Raw genomic sequence first — 16,721 nt, 5'->3', positions numbered from 1 at the left:
CCGTCTGCTGGGGCTCCTGAGAGCAGCAAAGCCTGACTGCAACAGATCCATCAGCTGAGAAACAGGGTGGTCTTGTGTCCTCCCAGCCAGGGTACCCAGACAGGCTCACCTGGCTGGCCCTGGCCAGGTCACTTCAGTAGCCACAGGTCCTGTGTCCTTGGGCTTTGCTGGCAAAAGGCTCTGATGATTCTTCTTGTGTAATTAGCGCAATCAGGCCATTGTGAGCCTGTTTTCCAATTAAAAATAAACTCTGAAATATTGTATTTGTAAAAATAAATAAATAATAATTAAAAAAATAATAATAATAAAAGTAATGCTTTCTGCAAAAACTGGAAACCTGGGTTCCTGGGTGCTGGAGTGGAGGGATGGAGAGGGAAGTGGTCTTTGAAGCCTATACTAGGTTAGTCTTAATATGTTCATTTGTGTTGAACAGTAATTAAAGCTTTCTTTAAAAAGAACAAAAAATAAGTACAAAATCATGCATAAAATGAGTTATTTAAATTGTACTCAAATTTCTAATTTAAATCACCTTGATCAACTTGGGAGCATTTAAATACAGAGCAAAACCTGAAATGAATACTCCACCTGTGGAGATGTAAAATGCTGTTTTGAAAATTTCAGAAAACTAGTTAAAATTCCAAACGTGTGGGTTGGGGGCTTTGTGGGGGGATTTTTTGGTTTGTTTGTTTTAAACCTTGAATTTTGCTTAGCTTGACTCTGAATCATTATGCTCGCACAATTACTCAGTAGGGTTTATTTTGCATTTCTGTGGCTATTTTTTTCCTGGTATTAGTCCAATGAATCTTCCATCCCGAGTGCAGAGTTCCCTGCTCAAGTGAAGTGGCTGCAGCAAAAGGCAAGTGTTGGGTGTTCATCCTGGGGATTTATCCAGCCCTAGCTGGGAAGGGTTGGGGCTGTGAAGTGCTTTGAAATTATGTCGCTGTCATTTTGTGCCTTCCCAAGGTTAAGGCTTTGGATTTGAGGGAGGAGACAGGAGAAGGGGGGTGAAGATGGAGTGAAGACATAAAGCAGTGTGGAGGGTCCAAAGAAACCTTTACCCTCAATAAGAAAAGTTCTGTAATGGCAGAGCAGCATAACACAGCCCCTGGAGCTGTGTGCAGGGAACTGGAGCAGTGTAGGAAGGATGAAATACTCCAGGTAGTGCTGAAATCATTTCGTGTGCTGTTCCTTGCCGGGAGCAGCTCGTGCAGCCTGGCTGGATTTTCGGGTGGCCAGGGATTGCTTTTTCCTGGGGAGCCGTGCAGACCTGCAGAGAGCTCTGGCTTGTCCAGCCCTCCCCAGAATTGCTAGTTTGGCAACTCTGCCCCTGGGAAGTTTACCACAGAATTATTTTGAAGCTTTTTGATTTCTTTGCAGCCCTGCTTGTGGGAACTCAGTGCTTTTGGGTTTGTTCCGTGGCTCTCTTTGTCTGCCCTGGTGCTGCTGGTGCCTGTGTCGTGGTGCAGTGACAGCTCAGCCTTTTGCAGGGGTGACAGCAGAGCTGCTCAAACATCTCCTGCCCTCTCCTCCCCACCTGGTGACAGGTGAGCAGAGCCTGCGTGTTACAGTCCAGTACAGACCACGGAGCAGAGCCTTTGTTCGGAATTTGTGTTCCCACCAGTTGCAGGCAAGACCTCTCTTATGCTCCAGCTTGCCTGTGGTGCTAACAGGAGACTGTCCTGCCTCTGGCTGTCCTTGTGTGGAGGTGGGACAGCGGCAGGACTCCAGGAGAACAGGCTGCTGAGTGCAGAAGGGAGATGAGATGAGGGGTTTATTGCGGCTGGAGGAGAGCTGAGAGGTGATGTACAGCTGCAGGTCCAGAAACAGGTGTTCCTCTGTCATCTCTTACCAGAGTTCTCGGCTAAAGCTCTGTTGCTGGAGTTGTTTCTTGCAGCAGTGTGTTTGTATCTGTGGGCCCGTGTTAACGGGTGTCCAGCAGCCCTGTCTTCACCAAGCCCCAGATACCGTGTTGTGGGATGTTCAGTGCCACTGCTGAAGATCACTGGCACCCTGGCTGTGCCCCTCAGAACCCAGCAGGAACAAGGGAACAAACAAGCTGTTGTTTAAAAAATGACCAAAAAAAGAAAGGTGACAATTTTTGAAAATCATCTGCTGCTTAGACATTCTTCTGGTGTAGAAGACAGCTGGAAAGAAGGTGGCAGAAGGAGAGTGCCTGGACTGGAGGGTACATGTGAAGGTGAAGGATAGGGGAGATTCCAGAAAATGGAGTGAAAATAATTGCTTTGAGGGACTTGGAGCGAGTGGAAATGATGATGGTGTTAGGAAGGGAACAAAGAAAGAGGAGGAATCAAAGCGCTTTTCTTGGCTAAGTGGTTTGTGCCGTGTAACTTGCATAGGTAGCTACATTTCAGTTTCCTGCATGGTCATGAGCTGAGTATTGAGGGAATGCTACAGTGCTCTTCGAATTCAGGGAAATCCTAGGCATGGCAGATTTTGTTTGATTGCGTGAAAGGCTCTTCATGGCAAACAAACCTGGCCAATAATCAAGTTCACTCAGTAGTGGTTCACTGGTTTAGTTTCAAACTCCGCTAGCCCAAGTCGTGATTTTCCTTGCTCTGGGAAGCCATGAGGAGCATTAGATGATCTGTCCCAAAAATGGCAAGCAGGACAAGCAGGAAGTGCACACAGTGAGACAGTTGAGCCTGGAGCTCTGGTCCAAAGGAATGCAGTCTTGTCCGTGTCTGTGGTGACTGTTCCCAGACACGGGGCAGGGACTGCTGCGCACATCAGTAGGGGTGACTTGTTTTTACTGGCTCAAGCTGTCAAGTGAGTTCATATTATTCAGTCAGTTCTGGGAGTTTTGGAGATGATTTTTTTCAGCCAGCTGATGGAAAAATAAAGTTTTAAAAGCATTGATAAAGGATTCATTTATTCAGCTCTGACCTGCTTGTTTGCTGGCAGTGCTCAGCTTCCTTTGGAGTGCCTGGCTGCTGCGGGGCAGGCTGGGGACCCGCAGGGACAGGGGCTGGGGGGCCAAGGCTTGCTGCTGCCGAGTATCATTGCTGTGAGTTAATCCTGCTTTTCAGCGAGGAAGTGGCTAATTCGTGAGTAGATGCCTTGGGAACAGGCAACAGCTGGGTGCAAAGCAAAAATCTGCTAAAACATGAGTAATTTCTGAGTGTTGCGCAGAGGGTTTTTGTGTGTGTTCAGCAGCAAATTACCATTTGAGCTTATGCTGCTGTTGCTTCCCTGGTGCTGGCATGCGCTGTGTGTTTGAACTGGTGGTCATTGCTATGAGACTGTCAAAGCACTGCTACAATGTGGGGGTTGGCTCTCTGTCCTTCCACTCTAACACGGCCGATTCTGTTCAACGGGAACTATTTTAATTGGGTTCCACTCTGTGTTATGTTAAAATCTGCTGCTAGACGCAGAAACCCATGAGACACGTTTTGTTTGTTCTTGAAAACATACACTTTATTCCGCTTTGGCCATTCAAATTGGTTTTATGTGATTGTCAGCCGAAAATAATACTGCGATTGGCAGCAGCATGGTGGCTTCCTGCAGCCCGGGCCTGGCAGTGGGATAACTCGTCCAGGGGGGCTGTGGGATGGAAATTCCTGCTCGGAGAGCAGTCATTGCTTAGCAGGCGACAGTGTGGCCCTGGGGAAGGGCTGGCCCAGCACCCAGGCAGGCCCGGGCAGCTCAGGGGCCCGGGCAGCTCAGGGGCCCGGGCAGCTCAGGGGCCCGGGCAGTGGGTGCTCTGGACAGCGGAGCTGGGCCATGGTGGGGAACCTGTCAGCCACCATCGCCCATCTCCAGCTGTGCTGGGGGCCGTACTGGGAGCTGGGAGCTGTACTGGGAGCTGGGAGCTGTACTGGGAGCTGGGGGCTGTGCCAGGCTGCAGGCCAGCGGAGGGTGAGGCCGGGAGCGCCAGGGCACAGGCACCGTGTGCGGGGGAGAGGAGGGAGAGCTTTGGTGGTGAGCCTGGAGCGCGTAACTGCAGTGGGATGGCTGGTTAGAAAATAACCAGTAGTCATGACTTCTGTTAATTAACTACTAAGAGTTAAATAAATGTTGTTGGAATAACTAGTCTGTGTTTATTTGGCACGTCTTTCTCCAGCCAAGGCTGGTGCTAGTTGGTACATGCTCCGCTGCTGAGCCTGTCTGCAGCATGGTTTTATGTTTTCCTTCTGTATTGATTTTCATGATTCATTGACCATGATCTAAGCAAAAAGCACACTTAAATGACACTGGAGACAGCTGTCTGTTAAAGTGGGACCTTTATGTAGCCTGAAATGGCGCCAGGTTTTTTTTCCATTACTTTATCAAGTAACACACACCAGTAATATTCTTTGTTTAATTTCCTTTTCTAGGTCACTGATATGTCACCTCTCTTTTGTGTAAGAAGCGATGGTAAATTCTCACTTTCCTATCGTTTTTGCTCATGTTATTTTTCTGATAATCCTTTTTGAGGTTATTTTGAAGTATATTTATAAGGAAGAGGCCTTACATTGTGTTTGGGAGTCCGTACGAAGGACTTGGTTTTTCTCCCAGCGGAGCTGTTTTGGAAGGCACATGTGGGAAGTTTGGATAAAAGCAGAAACGTATAAAGCTTGGGAAGCTGATGTGTAGCTTTTTCCAGTTTTAATCTGTCTCTCTTTGTATAGCAAGCTGAAGTTCCAGATGTTGTTTTGGCTTGGAGATAGTGAATGGGGGAAAAATAAGCATTCTTAATGTTGATAGAGTCAGCCTGTCTGGGTCTGCGCTGACAGGAAGAGGGAGAGATAAAACCTTCATTAATGGTGTGTTCTGCTGCAGAGCCAGTGGAGCAGGGCTGTCGTCCCTGGAGAAGCAGTCCCAGGCTGGCAGTGCCCGGTGCCAGCTGTGGGAGCCACAGCTGCTGGAGCCACTGATGGCACACTGAGCCCTGGCTCCCTGGGGAGCAGTGGGGCTGCTTGGCTCTGCAAATCCCCCGCTTTTCAGCAGAATGATCATTCCCACCCCCTTGTCTTCTCCCCCCAGCACACCTCTTGGAGTCCTGCTTGCCCTTGGTAGCTGACTTTGGGTGCTGGGGGCTGCAGAGCTGCGGGGAAGGGCTGTTGGTCCGACATGCTTTTGGGGTCAGATGGCTCTGTGGCTCTAACCCACGTTGGGGTTCTGTCCTGGAACACCAGCGGTGGGGTTCTGTCCTAGTGGGGTTTTTGAAGCTTGTCCCCCCGATGAGCTCTGTTTGTTGAGAGCTGCAGAGCAGTTTGGGCATGTTTTGTGCTGGATTTCTTCTGGAGGAGACTAAGCTGTAAGCTCTGTTCTTGTTGTGTCCCAAATGTGCTCCATCCTGAAACGTGGGCATTGAGTTCTCAGCCTCTTCTGGGCAGCTTGGAGCCATATGTGGTAGCACCTTCCAGTGAAGGTGCCAGGCTCAATCCCTTCTGAAGTAAGAGGGTTAAAATGCTTGTTAGGATACAGTGGTGTCCAGGAATGGAATTTCCTGGGCTAGTCCATAGGTTATATGTATAATAGTCTATCCATTTTCTATGTTATGTTAAATACATAAATATACCATGACCTATGTCTCTTTCAGACCTGTTCCCCCTGTCAGGCTTATTTCTAAAATAAACATATAAGAAGTTTGTTTTTAAATAATTGCTGCAGTTCTGCTGATTTCCTCCTTAATCTTTTCTTTTTTCTTTCTCCATTGTTGGGTCTAGGAAGTAGCAGTTTCTGGTGAGTGGCCCATCCCCACGCCTGTTCCTTCCCGCGTGGCGTGGTGTCCTGCTGGGACAGTTCTGGTGAGAGGGCTCAGTTCACTTGCCTTGAAACTGGAAAAGTGAATAGTGCTGACACTCCCTCATCTGAGGGACAGAGGAGCTGAGCTGCTGCAGCCCTTCTGGTATCTGAAATCTTGTCTGTTCGCTGGGTGGAATTGTGATAAATGTGTCCCCATCAGTTTGTGCAGGTTACTGGAACAAGGGACGGGGTGGGCGAGAGGGGAGCCGGTGTGTGTTGGTGTGGCAGGGTGAGGGATCCTTGGAGTGTGTCCCGTGCTGGCCAGTTGGACATGGGTGTGAGCACAGGTCAGGATTGGAATGGTTTAACCCTTTGTGCCTTGTTGTTGCCTCAGAGCAGGGGGTACCTGGCTGTGACCTGCTGTGGTCGTGGACACGTTGCCTGGCACCCCAGAAACACCATCCTTGGGAATCCCACTGGGCTGGGCTGTGGGAGCCGCTTCAGAGTGAAGGGGCTGTGGCGTGTTTGCTGGGGGAAGATGCAGAAAGGGAGTCTGGGTGTAGGAGACTGCTGCTGCCTACCTTTGTGCTGTTCACATTCCTGCTCGGCTGCCCGCAGGCGGCACTGGGCTGTCTTGCTCATGTGGTTCGTGACTCAAGCCAAGCCCAGATGTTTTCATGCCCAGTCTGGCCTATTTTCTGAGAATAATTTTGGATGCCTCAGTCCATTTTATTGTGGTTTCCTTAGTGTCTGGTCCAGCTGAAGTTAAGATGATTCCTGGCCTAATTGAATGCTCCCAGGCAGACATGGCAGCTCCTGCTTTCTCTCTGCAGCTGTGTTCCTGCTGACTTCAGAGCGCTCAGAACTGGAGCCACGTTGGTGAGAACCTGGGCTTGGGTTTTGATGCTGCTTTTCTTTGAGTGGAAAGTTTGGCAGCATGAAACTCAGAAGAGTCTGTCTTGTGTCCAGGAGATGGCTGAAAACGTGACAGGTTCCTGTGGAGACAGATCTGGCCTTGCTGACCAGCCTGGCTTTCCATTTCCACTGAGCAGTGACAGGAGTTGTAGACCTGTGTGTACTGACTGTTGGACCTTTCCATCAGCATATCTGGCTGGCAGGCTGATGACAGTTACTGTGCAGCGTATCCAAAATTTATTTCCTTTGCCTTTCACAGCGCTTTTTGCCCTTTTGTAGGAACAGTTTGTAGTTGTTATTTTTTATTTGTGGGAAGTACAGTCACTCCTCTAACTTGTATGTTCTCCTCTCAGAGGAGAATGGCTTCGTGCTGAATATTTCCAAAAAAGCTGAGTGGTCACCTGCTGTGTGAACAGGAGCTGCATTGTGTCCTGTTGGAATGGTCCCTTACTCCATTGCTGCCCGGGAGCGAGGAGAGCTGTTGGCCCAAAGCGTGTTTGGGCGCTTCCTTTCTTCAGGAGCACTTGGTGAGGTTGTCTTTGACTCACTGTCCTCAGTGTGTTACATGAGCAGTCATGGCTGGGTTCTGCATGTGGAGATGTTGAACCTTGGAAATGGCCAGTGGATGTATGTCATGAGCTCGCTTTAATGACGAGAGTGTGGCCCTGTCTCCACCTGATGGTGGGTGTGTTGCTCTGGGGCAGTTTGTGTGGAGCTCTGTAAAGAGAACTGTAGCTTGCCTCGTGCTTCACTCTGCAGTGTGTGCAAGGTCAGCCATGGGAATTTAGTGTTAAATAGGGATGAGATTGGCTGCTTCTGGCATCTGTAACAGCAATTATAAATCAAAAGTCTAGATGAATCTATGGAATGGTTTTCTGGAGATCTGCGAGTGCAGTCAGGTTTGGGAAGGCCACGTGAGATTTGTGAGTTTGAAAGCATACAGCTAAATAGGTGGAAAAGGAACACTTGAAACAACTCTGGAAAGAAGTGTCAGAATTGTGTGTAATTGGGATAAATGTGGCATTGGGAGAGGTGACAAGGTGCCCGATGATATGACTGGTGCGCAGCATGGCAGTGATGGACATTGGTTGGGACTGTGGCAGGGGAGCTGCAGTACCAGGGTGGAGGGACATAGGGTGACGTGACCCCTTTGCCTGAGAGGTTTAGACACAGCTAAAAGAGCAACTAAGAAATGCCAGGACAGAGTTCTTTGGAAAGACCTGGAGCTGTTTCAGCACACAGGCTTGAATGTTAGCTGGATCGGTGTCCTGGATGAGCCTGTCACAGGTGAGATGTGAGCAGAACAGAGACCTGTTGTGGAGCCTTACAAAGCCTCAGGTGAGAAAGGAGACAGCTTGCAGGATGCCTGGAGGGACCTGGAGTAGAGCAAGGGAGAGGATCGTGGTGGAGGGAGAGATCAGACCAAAGCTGTGGTGGGAACTGCAGCACTTTGGGGTTAATGTTGCTGGTGTGGGAAGAACAGAAATACCATCAGAGGGTTCTAGGTTGGAAAAAAGCCTCAGCTGGTCTTTCTCTTAGTGATGACTGTCCATCTGCTGTTTCTGGAATTCGTGAGGCTTGTACAGAGCCTCAGACACCCTGCTCTGGAGTGTCCCATTCCATGGTGCCAGTGGAGGATGGGAGGCTGTGGACCACCATGGCTGTAACAGAACCTGGGTTTGTTTGTCCCTTGGATTTAACAGCAGAATAATGCGGCTCTGGCCTGTCCAAACAGGCAAGACCAAACTTTAGAACAATACTGCTAAAATTCTGTGGTGGTCTAATATAATCTCTGAAGAATTTGACTTTCTCATGTGGCAGGGTGTTTCCTCTTTCTTGGGATTGCTACTTGCATTCAGCTTTTTGGACTCCAGAGTAATAGTTAATGAAAGATTCTGCTGTGAGGAAAGGCTGTTGGGTGAACTCGTGACTATGGAGGGTCAGGAACTGCTGTTCTCAGTTCGATTGTTCTAAAAATATTGGTTAATTTTCTTTGGCTGGCTGGGGGTGGGAGCAGTTAAGCTGTAAGTGGCGTGCAGAACAAACACCTGACTTTTCTGTGTCCCTTAACCTTTCCAACTTTGTAGCAGCCCATCACTCCTGAAGAATGCTGCTCTAATCCCAGTGTAATCGCTGAGCAGTGAGTGGAGGTGTGAAGCCAGGCTCTCCTGAGCCCTGTCTCTCCTCGGTGCCCTCTGCACCTCTAGTGCTCCTGTCCTGCTCAGGTTTACAGATTTATATATATATATATATAAATCTACATGTATATTTATAGTATTTACAACCTTATAGCTGTGTTTGCTGTGTTGCTCTGCTGTTGTGGTATTCTGCAATGAAATAGATTTTAAAAAAATATTTTGGTTAATTTTTATCAGAATACCCCAAGCTGCATTCTGGGTAGGGTGCTTGGGCTAAGGGGCATGAGTATTGTGGTGGTGATGACCCTGTGAAAATGACTGGAGGTTCAGATTTACCCAGGCAGGCAAAACCCAGCTGGGATTATTGATGTGCAAATGAGGGTCCTCAGTGAGGTGAAATACTGACACAGATGAGGGGTCACCTGGGCCGTCCTGTGGCTGAGGGAGCTTCCAGCAGCTCCTTCACCTCACTCACAGAGCTCTGAGTGATCCCACCCGATAGCCTCGGAGCTTTGAATAAAAAGCATTTGCACCTCTGTCCCTGCATGTGTGAAAACACAGTGAGAGTGGAGGGAGACGCTCTGTAATTCATGCATTTGTAGGAACTAGATGATATTGTTATCTTGCAGCAGGGCTTGCTACAATGAGAGATGGTCTCTAAAGCTGTGCCCATCATCAGACCTTGGCTTCTCTGAAACCCAGGGTGCAGAAAAGAGGGGAAAACCAGGAAAAATAAAGAGCTTCTTTGAGGAAAAACTAAGATTTTTGTTGGTGATACTGAAGATAAGGGTTTGTTTTTGGAAATGCTGGTTTTGTGTTGGCTGAAGTATTCACAGAAACTTCAAACAGGGAAGCTATGTGTTATTTGAAAATGTTGCTTTTAGATTAGCAGTCAGTGGTCTCATGTAGACCGTGACTTCTGCTGTCTCAGATTTTCCTTGAGATTGGAACCAGACCCAGTAACACTGACTGGTCCTGTGCCAGTGTGCCCTTGCTACCCACGTGGGAGTGGGGCTCAGTGTTCCGCCCATACTCCTTGTTTTTCCTCCCTGTCAGGACAGACCAGGGTGCACTAGGAGCAATGTGTGATTGGAATCCCCAAACCCCTGCAAGCTGTGAGTGTGTGTTCCTCCCTGAGCTGCTTCCTCACACGCTGTGCAGATAACATCTGTAATAAACACTGTAATGCTGGCTGGAGGAAAGCAGGCTGAGCTGGGAGAGGTAGGCTCTGAGAAAGTTAAATAGAAGGTGCTGGTAGTGGGTGCATTTTGAGGTGGTAGTTATTTTAATATTTTTGTAGTTTTTTTTTTTTTTGTAGTTTTTTAATGTTTTTACCTGAAGTATTCTGGAGCAGCTTTTACAGGCAATTCCTGATAATCTGTCAGTTGAAACTCTTTGTGTTTGGGTCTTATTCACAGCTGCTGGTTAAATCCAGGTGTTCTGTTTTGATTACATTTGTACCTTCAGTGGCAGTTTCGTGCTGAGATCTGACAGTGCAGTGAATTTGGAGAGCGAACCGTTGCAGGGGGAAATGTGCCGTGTCTGGCAGCTGGAAGTGCAGGGGTGCTCCGTGGCCTCCTGGGCCCAGGGCCCCAGCACAGATGAAGTCACCAGATGTTAATGGGGATTGTCCCCGCTTTGGGGGCAGTTGGAATGGCCTTGGCAGAGTGGTGTCCAGCGCTGGCTACAGCTCTGAGTTGTGTCTGAAAGGAAAATGTCCGAGGAGCTTGGAAGCCGCACACTGGAACCCTTTTCCTGGCAGCTCTGGAATGCAGCATTCCCTCTCTGGTAGGAGCTGTCTGTGTGCCGTGTAAGAATACCTGGGCAGCAGGGAAATGTGTGTAGCATGCTAAAGGAACACCTTTGGTTATGTGTGAAATATGTGTGAAGCCACAATAGCTCCCGTGTATCTCAGTGTCTCAGCAGATTCCTGCGCGTGTCGTGTGAGGTGAAACCTGCACGCCTGAGTGTTCCCAGGATGGCTCACGGACCTGCAAACCCCAACTGCTCGTTTGCTGTGCAGACCAGACCGTGTGTGCTGGTTCTCTGCACGGGTGGAATGGCACACCTCGCTTCCCAGGTGCTCCCAGCGATGAGGGGATCACTGAGCCGTGGAAGTGGCTTGGTGACAGAGGGGTTTGGAGGGATGTTGCTGCGGGCAGGCTCTGTGGGGGAAAGCTGTTCCATGGGGCAGTGCTAATCCTTGACAGCTGCCTCCTGCTGCATTTATTTACCCCACAGGTAACAAATGATATGGAAAGATACACGTGTGGCTTCAAAGGCACCGGGAAGTTGCAATATATATTGGAGTTTTCAGATCAATTTGAAAGTGTCTGTGCTTGCTTCATCATCGGCCTGCCAGTGATTGCCTCAGACACTGGTACTGATGCAATACCTGCACACAGCCCCAGCTTTACACCAGGGCAAGGGCCTTTGTCTTCTGTGTCCTGCAACCACAGAGAGCTTCTGCTGCCCACATGGAATCACTGGATGGTTTGAGCTGGAAAAGACTATCAAATCCAACTATTCCCCCAGCAATGCCAAGGCCACTCCTAAACCATGTCCCCAGGTACTGTATCCACATGACTTTCAAATCCCTCCAGGGATGGGGACTCTACCACTGCCCTGGGCAGCTGTGCCAAGGCTGGACAACCCTTTCCATGAAGAAATTTTCCCAATATCCAACCTCGAATAACTTGAGGCCATTTCTTCTTGTCACGTCTCTTGTTCCCTGGGAGCAGAGCACAACCATCCCCCTGGCTCTCCCCTCCTGTCAGGGAGTTGCAGAACAGAAGGTCCCCCCTGAGCCTCCTTTTCTCCAGGCTGAGCCCCCCCAGCTCCCTCAGCTGCTCCTGCTGCTCCAGCCCCTTCCCAGCTCCGTTCCCTTCCCTGCACACGCTCCAGCCCCTCCATCTCTTTCTTGCCGTGAGGGGCCCAGAACTGGACACAGCCCCTGAGGGGCCTCAGCAGTGCCTGGCACAGGGGATGGCACTGCCCTGGGCCTGTGGCCAGTACACACCAGGTGCCATTGGCCTCTTCCCCACCTGGGCATGCCTGGTTCACATTCAGCTGCTGTCGACCAGCACCCCCAGGTCTTTTCCCATCGTCAGCTTTCCAGTCTCTCTGCCCAGCCTGGAGCGATGCCTGGGGTGGTTGTGACTCAGGTGTGCAGCTTGACACTTCTGGTTGAATAGACCATTGGCCTCAGCCAACATATAAGATCAGGAGTCCCCCTGCTCCCCAGCTGCCCTACATGGGGAAGCTGGCGGTACTTTTGGTCTCTTTTTGTGCATGCTGGGCCTTCAGATGCTCTGCTGGTTCTCCAGGGGTTGCATGAGAGCCTCTGCCCTTCCCTCTGTTAAAGGAGAGGCTGTGTGCTTTCCCCACCCTGCTCAAGAAGGGGCTGGTGCTGCTTCTGGCTCACTCCTTTGCCTAGGGAAGACTTTTTTCTCCCTTGGGTAAGTGGTTGTGTTGTCCTTCTGTGTTGTTGTGCGTCTGTCCCCCCACTCTGCCACTGTGAGTGTTACTCGTGTGTTGTCCCATGCCAGGCCGTTCCTGCAGTTGGTGTGTCAGCTGGAGCTGTGGGCTGGCAGCACGGGCAGTACATGGATCCATACTTAAATGTGCCAGGAGGGAAAAAGAACAGGGTTATTTTTAAAAGTGACACTCATGCTTTGCTACCTCATCCGTGTCTTTCAAGCACCGAGGGATTGGCTCTTCATGAGCATGTCAGAGCTGCTGACCTCATCAGGAGGAACTTCCAGGACACTTTACACTGTGTAGTTTGCTGGTTTTATTCTTGCTCAGCAGTGCTGTGATTCTGCTTTGTAGGTGAGGAGTGCAGGAGAACCAGTATCCCATGCTTGACTCTCTCTATGTTTATGGTCACTTTAATCCAAGGCACTCGGCCTTTCTGGGTGGCACTTTGGCACATTTTTGGAGCTGCAGTGCATGGATGTGTGCCTAGTGCACTTGCAGGTGAGTGCCAAATGGAGGTGGTGGCTGGCTTCCATCTTCTGAATGCTGGCAACCCAGTTTAGACCTTAAGAAAGGGCTGCCCAAGGTTGCTGCTCTCCGAGGCAAGGAATGCCTTTGTGGGGCTGCTTGGGGGCTGGCAGCTCCTTTGTCTGAGCTTCAATTAAAGAGCAAGCTGTGAATTATTGCTTTTAAATGCACATTTCTCCTTCTAAAGGCACAGCTGTTGGTGAATTCAGCTGGTGTGTGGCTGTTGTGGATGGCAGAACTGCTATCCAGTGTTATGGATGTTTTCTTTTGATAGGAATCTGGTGAGGTACATGCAAAATATGTGCAGCCCTTGGGCTCTTGGCGGGTGGCCACGGGGACTGTCAGCAATATCTGGGTGCCTCTGATCTCACAGGGGAAGTCTGAGCTGCTCTCAGGGCTGGTGTTCCCATGTCTGTGTGCCATGGAGATGACATGCAGCCTCGAGTGTCTGCACTAATTGGGTCGCTCTGTCTGGCATGGTCTGTGCTCTGTGTCGGGTTCGTGGTGTCGGGGACTAAAGGCCATTTCCCAGCAGCCTGTGCTGGGGTCCCTGTGGTGTTCTGGGTCTCCTCAACTCCTGGTTCTTCTCTCCCCTGTGGTTCTTGCAGCCATCCTGACTGTCCAGCTCATGGCCTCCTTCACCTGCATTACTTTGGGCCGTACAGGAATGATTTGGCAGGAGATAAACAGTTTCCTTAGGAAGAAAAGAGAATGATATTGGCTGTGGAAGTGGAAGAGGCATTGGGTTTTGGATGGATTCTTCAGTGTTGGGACTATATGAATAGGAACTGTAGGAATTCTCTAGGTTCTGGTAGGTGGAGTGGTTGTGTGTCTGTGTGTTATGCTGGGTGTGCTCACTGGGCATTCCACCTGCCATAGGACTGGCTTATTGTCCTCTTGGGCTTCCAAAGCCAGGTTAAGTGATTCCTCCTTTGGAATTCAGAGCTGGCCTTGGAGCAGATGCTGGCCTGTCCAGGAGCCAGGATCTCTTCCTTGCCTGCACTGCTTGGCAGGTTTGTTTGGGAATCTGGGAGCTGCCACTTTGGAAGGGACTTTTCCATCATGACCTATAGCAGGTTTCTGGTTTTCCAGTGACACTGTGCTTTTGTAGGAGGAAGTTAAACCTAAATGATCCACTTTTCCCTGTATGTGGCTGAAGTTCAGGCACTGTGTCCTGCCCCCAGCTCTGCCCTATAGCATCCAGTGTTGGTGCTGGGGTCCCTGTGGCACAGGGCACGTGGATGCCAGGGATCACTGCATCCCTGTGTATGGAGCTGGCAGGGAGGCAGGATTCCTGTTGGGAGCTCTGGGATCCCTGCCCGTGTTCCCAATGCCCTCTAGTGGCTGCTGCTGCTGTGCTGAGGTTCTGTAGGGCACGCAGGGAGCTCCCGTCAAACAGCCAAGATCCACCTTTGGAAAGGAAAATAAATTTTGCACGTTTTTGCTTTAGTTTCTCTTTATTTGTCTGGATTAAATCCCAATCCTTCCCTTGGGAAAAAGTTCTTGTAAATTCAAACACCAGACAGTAACTGGATATCTCATGGATCTCTAGGTCCATAGCAACTTGCTCTGGTGATTTATTAAAGAATGGTTTGCTCCTTACATTAAAACGTGTGTTTTCTTTCTCTCTAAACAAACAGCAGCTGGAAGGGACGTGCTGGCTGGTATCACAACAACCAGACTTTGGTGCTTATGTGTGTGCATTCATTGATTTGAAGAAGTAATTCTTTTTAAGCAGTGGGAACAGGACTTTTGAACTCATGCTCTCAAATAATTTTTGAAGAAAAATCAGTATTTTGCAAAGGTCAGAGGCTCCTTCCCTGCTCCAGTCCCAGCCCAGCGGACCCAGGCAGGGTGTGAGCTGCCTTCCAAAAGCCCCGGAGCCGAACGGGGCTGCACGGCCATGGCCGGGGTTTGGATTGGTGCTGAGGACACACAGGCTGCTGAAAGTGTGCTCAGCACCTCTCAGCAACAGCAGACAAGATGTTCTGGGAGGCTTTGGGGAAAGTGAGTGGCTGCAGGAACAAAGTTTCGTAGAAGCAGGGTTTAAATTGGGATACTTGGCTTTTTTCCTTTGGGAGGACCGTGCGTGCTGTGAAATGCACAGAATCTGTTAAAAGTCTGATTTGGTTTGGTTACCTCTTTGGGGGATGCAGGTTGGATTTCTCTCCTTCTGCCTCTGAGAAACACAGGGCAGGGGCTTGTGTGTACAAACACCCTTATGTATATTTATTTATTTATTTCTCTGGAAGTCAAACTGCTCGAAAAGACAACAAATAGGTACGTGCAACTGGCAGAGCTTTCCCGGTGCCCGTGCTGTTGTGTGCCCCTGTATCTTCGCTCCCCCCGTGTTAAGGAAACCTTGGGATGTATCAAGGACGAGGAAGGGAAGGTTCCTTGGGGAAGGGGTGCTTGGAAGGGAGGGTGTTGCTCTGGGAGGTGAGGGGCTGAGCACTGCCTGAATACTTGGGGTCATTTTAACTGATGACAAAGCAATTACTGAAACGTTTCTCATAATCTGCAAAACAAGTCCATGTCAGGAAATAAATGCAGAAGTAATGGCTTGGCTTTCATCACCAAGCACTTAAGCAGCCTGCTAATGATTTGAAGAGGCACAACAGAAGAAATCCGAAAGGAAAAGGGCAATATCAGATTTATTTTCAATTTTCATCTGCTTCACTAGAGTTAAATCTGAAAAATGAAGACAAATACCTGCACGTGAGGAGCATGGTAATGCCTCAGTGCCCCTGTCAAGGAGAGGAACTAAAGTTTGCACATACCACTTGCTGCTGCTTTTGAGTGGAGTTTGTGGCATGTGATTAGGCCAGGGAGTCTCTGTAGGAGCTGAGCAGCACAGGACAGGTGAGCCCTTCCCAGTCACCAGCCCTGTCAGCTGGGTCAAATCCTGTGAGCCTTGCCTGCAGCTCATTTCAGCTCCTTGGGCACAGTGCTTGTTTAAATGCACAGTTTAAGAAACTGCAGAAGAGTTTCTCTTCAGAAGCCTGTTAAATAATCCTTCTTTCACAGTAGAAAGTGAAGGTGTTATTTTCCTATAAGGACTAAGTATGGTGGCAAAGATTGGAAATACACAGGCAAATTCACCCTTTTATCTCCCATTTTAGAGGGAGTGTGAGCCTCTGCTATACACTGGAAACAGCCTGAGCTGCTGCACAAGGCACAGTTACCTGTTTCCAGCAGCAGGGCAGTGGAACTGGGCCTTTGAAAGGAAAACCCTTGGAGAAGAAGCTTTAACTGGGAAATTACTCTTCAGGGAGGAGCATCTCCTTTAAATACATCTCACTGTTTTCCTCATCACCCAGCAGTGGGTTTTGCTGGTTAACAGAAGCTATTCCAACTTTTCTGGGAGAGTTGTTTTCTGTTTCCCCTCAAAGCCCAGATAATATAGTTTTACAGACCACCTTTTCAGTTCACAGTAATTTAATTTTATAATACCTGGTTCAGAGAAAGTATCTTCTATGTTACATTCCTGCTTGGTTCTGGGAGGGCTCGTGTTTCCCCACTAGCAAGCTGCTGTATCTGCAGTGTAGTTGCATGTGATGTTTCTAATGCTAAAAAGAAATTGCAGTAAATGTATGAATTTTATAAATGAAGGAAATTACTTGGAAACAAGACACAGTAAAAATGAGATCAATCAGCTTTGGGTTGTGCTGCGTTTTGTGTAAGATACGGCTGAAAGACACTGCTAAACATCGATTTTTGGGGTGTTTGCATTTTCAGACAGTAGGGGAAGTGTACAGAGCTCTCTCCTCTCTCTCTGCAGCTCCAGGGTGGCCGATGGAGTGATGATTCTCCCTGTGCTGATGGTGATGGCGTTCCCGTCCCCGAGCTGGCAAGGTGAGTGTCCCGTGTGCTCAGAGGCAGGGCTGCTGGGGGAGCTGGGGCTGGCTCTCCTGGCCCTGCTCTGGAGCCCCCTGTTCCCATGGTGGCCCCCCATCCCGTGTCCCCCCATCCCGT

General features: G+C 49.3%; 1 protein-coding gene across 3 annotated transcripts in view; it reads left to right on the top strand.

The window, feature by feature from the left end:
- The first annotated feature begins 831 nt into the window (after nt 1–831).
- LOC114071380 (activin receptor type-1-like) overlaps nt 832–16,721 on the top strand; it is a 23,764-nt gene continuing 7,874 nt past the window's right edge. Inside the window, exons 1-2 of one of the 3 annotated variants that reach the window (XM_027909209.1) lie at nt 832–856; nt 16,528–16,601. In XM_027909209.1, the coding sequence (XP_027765010.1) occupies nt 16,550–16,601 (52 nt within the window). In that variant the 5' untranslated portion in view covers nt 832–856; nt 16,528–16,549. Of the gene's footprint in view, nt 857–3,010; nt 3,026–16,527; nt 16,602–16,721 lie in introns of those variants that run through there. The other 2 variants (XM_027909207.1, XM_027909208.1) reach the window with 2 other exon arrangements.

Source organism: Empidonax traillii, unplaced genomic scaffold (genome assembly GCF_003031625.1).
Source record: "Empidonax traillii isolate 1590-97213 ecotype Southwest subspecies unplaced genomic scaffold, ASM303162v1 scaffold1987:size44360, whole genome shotgun sequence".
NCBI lineage: Eukaryota > Metazoa > Chordata > Aves > Passeriformes > Tyrannidae > Empidonax > Empidonax traillii.
The sequence above is the reverse complement of the archived record's forward strand: the minus strand, read 5'-3'. Positions and strand labels throughout refer to the sequence as shown.